This window comes from Ranitomeya variabilis, chromosome 4 (assembly GCF_051348905.1).
Source record: "Ranitomeya variabilis isolate aRanVar5 chromosome 4, aRanVar5.hap1, whole genome shotgun sequence".
NCBI lineage: Eukaryota > Metazoa > Chordata > Amphibia > Anura > Dendrobatidae > Ranitomeya > Ranitomeya variabilis.
In genome coordinates, this window is record NC_135235.1 from 581,834,526 (window position 1) to 581,847,860 (window position 13,335).

At 44.6% G+C, this 13,335-nt stretch overlaps 1 protein-coding gene across 11 annotated transcripts in view; it reads right to left on the reverse strand.

Annotated features, from left to right (window-relative positions):
- TPD52L2 (TPD52 like 2) overlaps window positions 1-13,335 on the reverse strand; it is a 53,829-nt gene that overhangs the window by 17,289 nt on the left and 23,205 nt on the right. For 9 of the 11 annotated variants that reach the window (XM_077252992.1, XM_077252985.1, XM_077252990.1 and 6 more), the window contains exon 2: window positions 1,446-1,609. In XM_077252992.1, the coding sequence (XP_077109107.1) occupies window positions 1,446-1,609 (164 nt within the window). The remainder of the gene's footprint in view (window positions 1-1,445; window positions 1,610-13,335) is intronic. The other 2 variants (XM_077252993.1, XM_077252988.1) reach the window with 1 other exon arrangement.

Below are 13,335 nucleotides of genomic sequence, written 5' to 3' on the forward strand. Positions count from 1 at the left end.
ATTAACACAAATGGTCTGTGATCCTCACATTGCCTAAAAATCTGATCTGCTTTCAAACCCATGACAAGGTTTCCCCGATTTGTGCTTATGTATTCCTTTTAAACAGTATTTGCATGAAACAGTTGTGTGTAAGTTTAGGTCTTGTTTCCATGCACAAGTAGTATCTGGTCATTTTCTTTTTCTGCCAGAGCTACACACAACGAAAACAAAGATGTGCACCAGCCTGGCGTCCACAGCTGGACTAGTAATTCTGAACCATATCCAGAGCAAAATGAATGAGAACAATCCCAAAGACATCTATGGAATAAGTTCCATCATCGGTTTACCGCCAACATGTTGGTACCACGCTGGAGAGAAAAAAACAAACGGATGGATGGGTAAATTGAAGCAAACCCTTAGGGTATGTGTCCACGGTCAGGATTGCATCAGGATTTGGTCAGGATTTTACGCAGGTAAAATCCTGACCAAATCGGCACCTGAGGTCACTGGCAGGTCACCTGCGTTGTTTCAGCATTGTAAGGACATGCTGCGTTCTGAAAAGATGCGCCGCATGTCCGTTTCCGCGGGTCTGCCGCATGCGTCTTTTAATGCATAGTGGAGACAGGATTTCATGAAATCCCCTCCACTATGCTGTAACATCTGGACGCTGCGTGTTTGACGCTGCGGCTCTACACAGCGTCAAACACGCAGCGTTTCCTGAACGTGGAAACGTACCCTTAGGGTATGTGCACACGTTAGATTTCCTGCCTGCGGATCCGCAACATTTTATTACTGTGCAGAAATGCTGCAGATCCGCAAGTGAGTTACCGTACAATGTAAATCAATGAGAAGAAAAAAAAAAAAAAAACACACTGTGCTAATGGTGCGGAAACGCTGCAGATTAAAAGTAGTAGCATGTCGCTTTTTTGCGGATCTGCAGCGTTTTTGTACCCATTCCATTATAGAAATCCGCAGGGGTAAAAAAAACACAAGAAACCCGCACAAAATCTGCAGTAAATCCGCACAAAAAACGTGACAAATCCGCACAATAAAATTCCTGAGCCTCATCTGTAAGGCTACGTTCACATTAGCGTTGCGTCAGGCGCAGCCGCGGCGACGCATGCGTCATGCGCCCCTATATTTAACATGGGGGGCGCATGGACATGCGTTGCACTTGCGTTTTGTGACGCATGCGTCACTGTGGTGCATGCGTCAGGGCGCAGAGTACGCTGCATGATGCAGTTTTTTCTGCGCCAAAAACCATGCAAAAGTGGACGCATGCGTCACAAAACGCTGCGTTGTGCATGCGTTTACATTTGCGTTGTGCGTTGCGTCGCCGACGCTGCACCACACAACGCAAATGTGAACGTAGCCTAACGTGGGCACACAGCCTTAGACTAGGAACTTCATGTAAAAGTTGCATCTCTTGAGCGAAACCCACCTTTAATGAACAGTATATGACGCACCTTAACAAGGTCACTGCGTAGTTCCTCAGCTTCGGCCTCAGTCAAACCCTCTGGCAGCACTCCTCCAGCAGCATCAGCTGGCACTCTGGCTCCTGCGGGGCCCACTGGGACGTCCGTCATAGTGTCTGACAGCAAACCTTTGTTGGGAGAGTTAAGGTTGATGTCTGTCAGGGGAGGAGAGGGAGAGTCAGAGGGAAGGGAGCAAGCAGGGAATATTCAGAGTGAGAAACAAAGACACCCCAAAGCCTTATAAACAGGCATATGGGGAATTCTTTGATTAGGTCAATTTGTAGCCGCCCCCATCCACAGAAAGGCTCTTACACAGCAAACAATAGAGGGGCTGGTTGGCCATTTCACCCATGGCCAACTTTACCAAGCACTTTGCCACTGAAGCACATTAGCCCTTTGGTCCTCAAAATACTGTAATTATAGACAGGCAAGCATGACCACAAAAAGGTAGAACATGTCATGTATGAAATTGAACACATACATAAAGGGTAACATCCAATGAGATATTAACTAGCTCTTCCAGAGGGAAAAAAAAAAAAACAGAAAAGTTGACTTCTTACAAGAAAAAAAGATCTGCGATAATATTTGTGCGTGCAATAGATTGCAGACATGTCCATCTCTGGACCAGCGTGTAGCAAATAAAAGGCAAGAAAACTAAAGAGAATGCAAAGAAACGACAGACAAAGGTTTAACCAAACCAAACAGAACAAGACAGAATTAAAAAGGGGTCTGACAGCACAGAATAACTGTTCAAACCAAGTTAAAGTGCTCTGTGCATCATGGCGGGGCCAATCATTTAACTACACAATCCCACCCGCTTGTTTTCCATCTACATCCACACCCGAGCTTCTTTGATTGACAGCTCTGGTTTCATAGGACAGAGATTGAAACTAAGCAGGTGGGAAGGTGCATATAAAGGATTGGCTCAGCCATGATGCACAGAGTGCCTGTACTTGGTTTGAACAGTCATTCTGTGCTGACAGTACCTTAAATCTCAGGAGAAAAGGAAAGAAAAACTGCCTGTTGCTTTACAAAACGTTTTTCTTATATTTCTGCGACAGATTACATACACTGAAATGCTTACAAATTCATAAGTTACTTATTATACAGGTCAAATGGTAGACTACAAACCAAAGAAGGCCCACTATTAAAACACCTAAGCTCTTGCAAAGAAAAAAAAAAAAAAAAAAAAGACAGAACCTGGAGCCAGTCAGTAGGAAGCTGCCCACACACAAACAGGAAACGGCCCTCTTTCCACAGCAGCCTGTTCCTGACTTGCTGTATAAAGTGTGGTGTGATTCGATCACGAACATTAAAACTATCTGCAAAGAGCCAGACATATTCCGTGCAACTAAGGAAATTAGATCTCCCTCAATGACACATCCTACACAAACACCAGCAGCAGATAAGGGTACTGTCACACAGTCACATTTTGATCGCTACGACGGTACGATTCGTGACGTTCTAGCGATATCGTTACGATATCGCAGTGTCTGACACGCAGCAGCGATCAGGGATCCTGCTGAGAATCGTACGTCGTAGCAGATCGTGTGGAACTTTCTTTCGTCGCTTGATCACCCGCTGTCATCGCTGGATCGTTGTGTGTGACAGCGATCCAGCGATGTGTTCGCTTGTAACCAGGGTAAACATCGGGTAACTAAGCGCAGGGCCGCGCTTAGTAACCCGATGTTTACCCTGGTTACCAGCGTAAACGTAAAAAAACAAACAGTACATACTTACATTCCGGTGTCTGTCCTCCAGCGTCTCAGCTTCTCTCCACTGTGTGAGCGTCTGCCAGCCGGAAAGCGAGCACAGCGGTGACGTCTGACGTCACCGCTGTGCTTGCCGGCTATGGCGCTTACACAGTGGAGAGAAGCAGAACGCCGGGGACAGACACCGGAATGTGAGTATGTACTGTTTGTTTTTTTATTACTTTTACGCTGGTAACCACGGTAAACATCGGGTTACTAAGCGCGGCCCTGCGCTTAGTTACCCGATGTTTACCCTGGTTACCGGGGACTTCGGCATCGCTCCAGCGCCGTGATTGCAACGTGTGACCGCAGTCTACGACGCTGGAGCGATATTCATACGATCGCTGCGACGTCACGGATCGTGCCGTCGTAGCGATCAAAATGGTACTGTGTGACAGTACCCTAAGAGCGGTCTGCAGATGAGCTGACACAGAACAAAGGAAATCACAGGAAATCCAGCTCCGGATATAGGGCCATACAAAGAATGATACTTTCTCACTAAGCAGCTTTTTACACACTACATAGGAACAGGAGACTACCAATAGGCCTTGTGCACATAGCACAATCATGTGCATTAAGTCTGTATGACCTTTCTGATCACTGGTGGTCTGACTGCTAAACCCCCCAGTGAAGCCTAGAACGGGGCACTGAAATGTTCCATTCACTGTCTATTGTCATGCTCTGTATAGCACTATCTCCAACAGTCCCATACACAAGGAATGTAGTGCATGCACGGCCACTAGGCATTTCCAACATTTTCCTGTTCTCAGGATCGTTGGGGAAACAGTCAGCAAGTTATCACCTGTTCTGCATATAAGTGATAACTTGCAGAGTTAGCAAAAAACCTGACTTGAGGGCAATACCTGCAAGACACAAATGTCAAACATTTTCCATACAAATCAAGGAAAGAAAAAAACAAAACGGTACAGTACAGGTCCTTAGACTTCTAGGCATAGCAAATTAAAGAATTGTACAGGAAAAACCCATAATACAGTTATTTACATGAGCCTCCTGGTTTAGCTATAGACATGGGATAGAAACAAGTCAAAGGCCAATGGCAAAGAGGCCTAGATCTATAAAAAAACAAAAAAAAAAAAAAAAACTAACACCCAGCCAATGACGACTCCTAGGAAAAACTATATAAAATGGTGAGACGTTTGTCATTGTGACCAATGAATTGCTAGCTAATGAAGAAGGCTAGCGCTATGTGACAACTTGTAGTCATGGGTAGAAGACTGCAATGTTGCACTACTACAGTGCAACTGATGACAATAGTTTTATTGCAACCCACAAGTTGCCGCAATCAGACTTTCAACAGAAATCTAACTATGCAGGAGAACACATTAAGGGTATGTGCACACGCTGTGGATTTTGCTGTGGAACCGCAGCGTTTCCGCAGCTGCGGGTCCGCAGCGGTTTCCCATGAGTTTACAGTACAATGTAAACCAGAGGTGTCAAACTGCATTCCTCGAGCGCCGCCAATAGGTCATGTTTTCAGGATTTCCTTGTGTTGCACAGGTGATAATTTTTTTTTTTTGAAAATCTTTTTATTAGAGATTATAATATATTGTAATTTACAACATACATTTCCAATGATAATAATGCAGTAATATGGCAAAATTAACTATATTATGTCCCCAAACCCTCCCAACCCTACTTAAACCAAAAACATAAACCTCTAGACTCTGCGTACACCCAATCATAGAGGTGTCTCAAGGAATTGGTGAGTCACCACCAATCCGCTGCAATAAGTACCATTGGGTATTTTCAAATTGTGCTCTCAATTTCTCCCTAGTTTCCAAAGGGAGCGAAGGAATAAAAGCAACCCATGTAGAAAAGAATTTGCTTACTTGTCTTTCTTTGTTAGTCAATGCGTCTAGCCATTCCATTCTAAATATAAACTGTATTTTTGTGCGAATGAAAGGGAGCGAAGGAACTAAAGGATTCAACCACTGATGTAAAATACTCTTTCTAGTTGCTGAGGCCCATATTATAAGTGTTGCCTTGATATGTTTGGGTAATTTTTGAGATGTTTCATCTAGTATATTAAAGATAGCCCATTGTGGGGTAAGTGTGAAACCCACTCCACAAATGTTTTGCAGTTCATTGTGTACCTTTTCCCAAAGTTCCCGGATTAGCGGGCAACTCCATAAGTGATGGTATAAGTCAGTATTATGGGCTTTACATTTGGAGCATGAGTAGACAATGGATGGGGACATCTTAGATTGCATGCTGGGTGTGATATAGGCTCTATGCAATATTAGAAGTGCCATATCAGTATAGCTGCTATATGGTAAAATTTTTCTTTGTGTCATGGTAGCCTCAAAAAGGTCACTCACCTCCAAGTCAGGCATAACCCTCAGCCATCTTGCCACACCCGTGGTTTTCCCTTCCCCCACCCATTTTTTACGCAATATTGAATAGATGTTACTTATAGAAGCCGGATTAGATTTTGCATTCCGAATAAACCCATCCAAGTTGGCCCTCCCCACCGTCGTCTCCCCCAGTGTCTGACATTTTTGTACCAGGCTACGCGCTTGAAGAAATAAAAACGGTTTATTATTAAATAATGGGTATTGTTGTGATGCCTTTTCAAAAGATATTATTGAGAAATTAAGATCCAAGAGATCTACCACCTGCCTGCAACCCTGAGAGGCCAAAATCCTATAAAAAGACGGTGTGGAGCCCTCCAAGAATTTCGGGTTTCCCAAAAAGGTCTGAAATGGAGATAAATCATATCTCAAGCCACCAATCTTCCTACATTGTCGCCAAGTCTGCATCGTTTGCCAAAGTGATGGGTGGTCATGTATTCCCTCTGGGAGTTCCTCCCCACTTAAATGTAATAAAGATGGTAATGAAATGTGTGGGTAAAATTGTTGCTCTATTTCAACGTTTGCAAAATGAGAAAGACCCCTAATCCAGTCAATTGCATATCTGAGGTTAGCCGCTAAATTATATCTTCCCAAATCAGGAAAGTTAACACCACCCTCCAACTTAGTCGCTTGTAATTTTGCGAGACTTATGCGTGATCTACCTCCGATTCCCCAAATTAATCTTCGAAAATTTAGGTTCAACAGATCCTGATCCGATTGAGTCAGGAGAAGGGGCAGAGTCTGAAAGGCGTATAGCAGTTTAGGAAAAATTATCATTTTAATTAAATAGCATCTACCAGAGAATGATAGTGAGAAATGTTTCCAGGAGTGGAGGAGATCAACTGTGGAGGAGATCAGTGGCCTATAATTAGCTCTATATAAAATAGATGGGTCTGCAGGCAACCGTATCCCCAGGTATTTAATGGATTCTTGGCACCAGTGGAATGGGAATGTGGGGTCACTTAGCCTCCCGGATCTGAAAACTGCCAGGGCTTCAGATTTACTGTAGTTGATTTTGAAACCAGAGCATTTACCGAAACTCTCTAAAATAAGCATTATGGCCGGGATTGCCTTAACTGGGTTGGCAATAAATAAAAGGACATCATCAGCAAAGGCCGAGATTTTTACCGATGTAGTTCCCACCTTCACCCCCTCAAATGCCGCCTCGTTTTGTAATCTTCTCAGAAATGGGTCTAATGCTATGTTGAATAATAGTGGAGACAAGGGGCAACCCTGTCGGGTTCCCCTCTGAATCTCAAAGGGTTTGGATAGTACATTGTTCACGGACATTCTGGATAATGGTTTCCTATAAATTGTTTTGACCGCTTCACTAAACCACGGACCAAACTTCCGGAATGATAACAGGTCATACAAATAGTTCCAGGCTACTCTATCAAACGCCTTGTCCGCGTCTAGACTTACCACAATGGTTTTCATATGTTTATTAGCTCTACTATAAGATATGGCACTCACCGCTGTCCTAATGTTGAATGTAATGGATTTTCCGTGAATAAAACCAGTTTGTTGTGGTGATATCAATTTTGGCATTATTTTCTGTAATCTGTCTGCCAGAATTTTTGTGAAAATTTTAAAATCTGAATTTAATAATGAAATAGGTCTATAACCTTCGACCTGAGCAAGATCTTTACCTGGTTTTGGGAGAACAATAACCACCGCCTCATTGAAATAGTCCGGCATGTGACCAAGTCTAACTGTCTTATTAAATAATTCACTCAAATGGGGAGCTATACAAGGACCTAAGATCTTATAGTGTTCATTGCTGAACCCATCTGGGCCGGGTGCCTTGGATACTTTAAGTTTAGTTATAGTCTGTACAATTTCTGAGGGTGTTATTGGGGAATTAATAGTCTCTCTCTCTTCTTCCGTAAGCGCCGGGGCAAGGTTGTCTGTGAGGAATTCCCCGCTTCCTCCCCCTATTTCTGACTTATACAACTCACTGAAAAAAGAACGGAACTCATCCACTATCTCTTCATTTTTAAATAGGGTGTGACCACTGCGTTGTTTAATTTTGTGTATTCTCGTTTGTTTCCTATATGGTTTTGTGAGAGATGCCAACACCCTCCCCGGTTTGTTACCCCATTTAAAGTATTTTTGTTTTTGGTAGTCTAAGTTAAATAAAGCCAATTCATGTGCTAAAGTGTCTGCATCTTCTTTTGCCCTCAAATATTTTTCCTTCGTCGATGGAGTGTTATTTAGTTTTAAATCTTTGTATGCTTGGGTTAGTGAATTCTGTATATCCCTAGCTTTATTCATTATTTCTTTTTTTTTATGACTGACATAAGAAATAATTTGACCTCTCAACACGGCCTTAGAGGCCATCCAGAACAGGTGTGGATTATCACAGTGGACCTGGTTATCATTTTTATATACTGCCCATGACATTTGTAGGTATTTTTTAAAATCGTCTGATTGGTATAGGTATGACGGAAAGCGCCACCTCCGTTCCTGATGAATTGGGGATACTAATTTGGTCTGAAATGTCACCGGGGCGTGATCCGAAATATGAATGTTTTGTATGTTTGATTGTGTTACTAAGGGTAACAGAGATTCATGTATCAACCAGCAATCAATCCTGGCATGTGTATCATGTACATGGGAGTAATGAGAGTAGTCCCTCTCCAAAGGATGTTGTAGCCTCCATATATCAATCAAATCAAAGTGATCTATTAGTAGTTGGATGCCACTATTCTGCAGTGAACGATGAGTGTCTTTAGTGTTAGATCTATCCATGAATATGTCTGCTACCTCATTGAAGTCACCTCCCATGACCACCCGTGATGTGTCCCATCCCGCCAGTCTCTCTCGTAATTTAACTTGAAACTGAACCTCAGGTGTATTTGGGGCGTAAATGTTGGCTAGATTGAAACACATTCCCTCAATCATGATTTTGACTAGCAGAAATCTGCCTTGAGGATCTTCTAAAGTGTCTAGTATTTCATAGTTGAGGCCATTATATATCAGTATGGCTACCCCACGTTGTTTTTTTGTATATGAGGCCTCAGCACAGAGTGTATATTTCCTGCTAAACATAGAAGGGTGTTTACCCTTAACCCAATGTGTCTCCTGAAGAAAAATAATGTGGAAATTCTGTTTCTGCAGGAAATGTAGAACCTTTTTCCTTTTGACCGGGGAATTAAGTCCATTGACATTCCATGAGCACCATTGTAAAGAGCGGATAGTGGTATCTTTGGTGCCTGCCTGATCAGTCATTAACCTATCCCTTTTCGGGTGATCATCAGACCCACCTGTATAAGTTGTAAATGAGATCCCCACCCATCCCAGCGAGTAGGTGTAAGATCTCCCTGAATCCAAGATATAAGTGTACATAAGCAGAGCCTATCCCCCCCTCCCCAATTTAATTCTATAACAATAACAGGTGTACTCAACCTTAAAGTGAACATAACATAAAAAATAAACACGCCGCTTAGGGGCATAAAAATGTTAGCACAAGTAAGATATCACTTAATGACATATTAAAGTAGCTTTCGTATCATGAATTAACAGGACTAGAGTGAGCCTGAGATGCTTCATGAAGGAATTCCAGGGCCTTTTCTGGATCACTGAAGGACCTGCTTTTCCCCTCCATAACGAAGCGTAGAATTGAAGGATACTGCAGATTGAAGCGAATATTCTTATCCACCAATATTTTGCAAGCGGGATTGAAAGCTTTGCGTTTAGCTGCCATGGCCGCTGAGTAGTCTTGGAATAGCAATAGTTTGTGGTTTTCATACATCAGAGTACGTTGTTTCCTGAATGCTGCCAAGATACGAATTTTATCCTGAAAGTCCAGGATTTTGAAAATGACCGGGCGCGGCCTGACCCCTTCTCCCCCTCTTGGGGGTCCTAGTCTATGTGCTCTTTCAATGGCCACAACGCCTGATGTTGGCAATACTCCAAGGGCTCTAGGCAACCATTCAGATGTGATTTTAACTAGTTCTGAGGAAGGAATCGACTCTGGGAGGCCTATAAGTCTCAGATTGTTACGACGGGACCTGTTTTCAAGGTCATCTACTTTGTCTATTAAATCCGAAATAATCTTTTCTTTATCATCTAGTTTGTTTGTGAGAGTTATGGTAGAGTCCTCCAGGTCTGAAATTCTTTGTTCCGCATCTGTTATGCGTGCTCCCTGGGTATTAACTTGAGAGACTATCGTGTCCAATGAAGTTTGAAAAGCTGCCAATCGATTGTCTATCTCAGGCATAAACCGTTCTATGATAGCGGTTGCTATTGACTGTGGGTTGTCTGTGTTAGTGTCTGCAACTGATGATATCGGAGATGTACCTGCCTGGTTACGTGTAGAACTTCTGCCGGCCTTGGTACCCTTGCCCACAAATTTATCCATGGTGAGATGGGAGCCCGAGATATTTGTTAAGTTATTAGTGATATCTTTGTGCTTGATAGCTACATCTGTGTATGCCTTACATTATCACAACAGGCAAGCATTCACCTAGATCTCTGTGACATCCAAACATGGTGCAATGATGCTGTGGTTACTATAGAACTATGATAAAAACCAGTTCTGGACTTTTGCTATACAGATTGAGAAAATCACCCTGTAACAGGTGTGTCTTCTTATAGAAAAGACTCTCTCCTTGTGGCTGATTTAGACCAGGGGCGCTGCATCCACTCTCCTACATCAGCGCTGCTGCTTGTTACAAGTCTCCACCAGACCGTGCCCACAATATGGGGGGGGATGTCTAGTGCACCTTCCTCCTTGGGGCTTCAGGTCTCGTTACTTGCACCAGCTCCCCTTGTGCCAGGATAGTTTATATGTCCCTGCGCTGCTCACCTTGTCCTTGTAGCAGCAGTTATAGTTGCGATTCAGCGGTGCAGCTCACCTCTCCTCTCTGGCTGTGTGCAACGAGCTGTGAGGACTGGCGCGCTTTCTGGCAAGATGGCGCCGGCTCACCTCCTTTTTCCCGCTCTGAGCTTCTGCGCCTCTCCGGGGCTGTTCACCGCTCCTGCACGTCTCCGGTCCTCCTCAGTGGCTCCTGTTCTCCTCACCAACCTAGGTTAGTGCCTCTGCGTGCCGCTCACTCCCTTTCTCCGGTCTCTCAGCCGCCTTCTCCGCCGGCGACCCTGCTGGCCGGGAACTGTGCAGAGTGCTGAGTGCTGCACTGTATGTGGCGCTGAATGCGCCTCTTGACTCCCGGGGAATCCGGAGAGCTGGGACCACCGTCGGTACCCCTTGTCCGGTCCTTATCCTGATCTCTGGGTGAGATAAAGCGGCGCTTTAGATAGAATTAGCGACCTTAACCCAGGAGCTCTGCTAAGAAGCGGCCATTCACTAGCTCCGCCTCCCGGAAGTCCCACAGGTGATAATTTAATCACCTGCACAGAATGATTCCAGCACCTTGTGGAATGCTAAGGAAATCATGAAAACATGACCTGTTGGCGGCCCTCGAGGAATGCAGTTTGACACCTCTGATGTAAACCTATGGGAAACGAAATCCACAGTGCACATGCTGCGGAAAAAAACGCACGGAAACATAGCGGTTTATATTCCGCAGCATGTCAATTCTTTGTGCGGATTCCGCTGCGGGTTTACACCTGCTCCAATAGAAATCTGCAGGTGAAAAGCCGCAGAGGAAACCGCAATAGAAACCGCGATAAATCCGCAGTAAAAACCTCAGCGGTTTTGCACTGCGGATTTATCAAATCCGCTGTGGAAAATTCCACAATGGAATCCGCAGCGTGTGCACAAGCCCTTACACATTCCCATTAGTTACAAAGGGCAGCGCTACATTTGCAGTCTCAATGTTGTGTTGTAACATTAGTCCTGGACTTCACCACACTGCAGCTTGTGTGACTAAACGGTTTCACTTCTTCATCCAAAATATTGACACTGCAGTCTTAAGAGGAACCATACTATCATTTCTCCATTTATTTACACCGTAAAAATTGTGAACAGGTTCAAGAAGCTAGACTCGTCCTTCTGGTTTCCTTCCAGTTTGAAATGTGCAAGTGATAAAATACAATGGCTACCAATACTAAAAACTGCTCCAAAAAAAAAAAAAAAAAAAGGAGCAAATGACACTATAGATACATCACCCCTGCTGTGCAACTGATGCTTGAGGTTTGTCAGAGGAAACAACATGGAAGCGATACCAGAAAGGGATGCAGATAATGACACATGAAGGACCCTGGCTGTTGAACTTCGAATTACTCTATATCCTTAATTGCCTGATGGTTTTCTTGTGTGATTATTTTAAGTATAGAGAATCATATTAATGACTCTGTAGTCAGTTTGTTGTATACTGGCAATATAGTGTACATGCACATCAACAATTCATGACGAGATGGGGCACTCCTTACACCAGAGGTGTCAAACTGCATTCCTCGAGGGCCGCCAACAGGTCATGTTTTCAGGATTTCCTTGTATTGCACAGGTGATAATTTAATCACCTGCACAGAATGATTCCAGCACCTTGTGCAATGCTAAGGAAATCCTGAAAACATGACCTGTTGGCGGCCCTAGAGGAATACAGTTTGACACCTCTGCCTTACACCACAAATCTTACTCCAGTAAGATTTCTTACACTACTAGTCAGATGCTCAAGATGAATGAATAGGTGTGCACCTCTTAATGAGGAGCGTTTGACTCCTACTTTCCCCCTCCTCAAGACCAGCAAAATAATAACGGTCTTAATGAATTTGTGCATTAGTCTTTAAGGAGTTGGCTGCTGAACACTATAGCCCTGATTCATTAAGTCAATTGAGGAGGCATGTTGGTAATCAGACACCTCTTAAATGAATCAGAAGAGTCTAACTAGTGGCGTGTGCCTCTCTGCACCATAAGGCCGGTTTCACACGTCAGTGGCTCCGGTACGTGAGGTGACAGTTTCCTCACGTACCGGAGACACTGACACACGTAGACCCATAAAAATCAATGCATCTGTTCAGATGTCATTGATTTTTTGCGGACCGTGTCTCCGTGTGCCAAACACGGAGACATGTCAGTGTTCGTGGGAGCGCACGTTTTACACGGACCCAATAGAGTCAATGGGTCCGCGTAAAACACGGACATTCTCCGTCTGGGGTCCGTGTGCGTGCAGGAGACAGCGCTACAGTAAGCGCTGTCCCCCCACATGGTGCTGAAGCCGGTATTCATATCTTCTCTCCAGCAGCGTTTGCTGTTGAGAAAATATGAAGAATAGTGTTAAAAATAAAGATCCATGTGTCCGCCGCCCCCCCACCCCCTGTGCGCCCCCCCGCTGGTCAGAAAATACTTACCCGCTCCCTCGCTCCTTCCTGGTCTGGCCGCGGCTTACTGTATGCGGTCACGTGGGGCCGATCATTTACAATCATGAATAGTCGGCTCCGCCCCTATGGGAGGTGGAGCCACATATTCATGACTGTAAATGATCGGCCCCACGTGACCGCATGCAGGAGAAGCCGCGGCCAGACCAGGAAGCAGCGAGGGAGCGGGTAAGTATTTTCTGACCAGCGGGGGGGCGCACAGGGGGTGGGGGGGCGGCGGACACATGGATCTTTATTTTAAACACTATTCTTCATATTTTCTCTGCAGCAAACGCTACTGCAGAGAGGATATGAATCGCAGCTTCAGCACCATGCAGAGTGGGTACCACACGCTCCGTGTGGTACCCACTCGCCATACGGGCGGCACACGTGTGCCGCACGTATGGCCTCCGTGAGTTCCCAGGCACACGGACACGGATAACTCCGGTACCGATTTATTCCGGTACCGGAATTATCTGGACGTGTGGGACAGCCCTA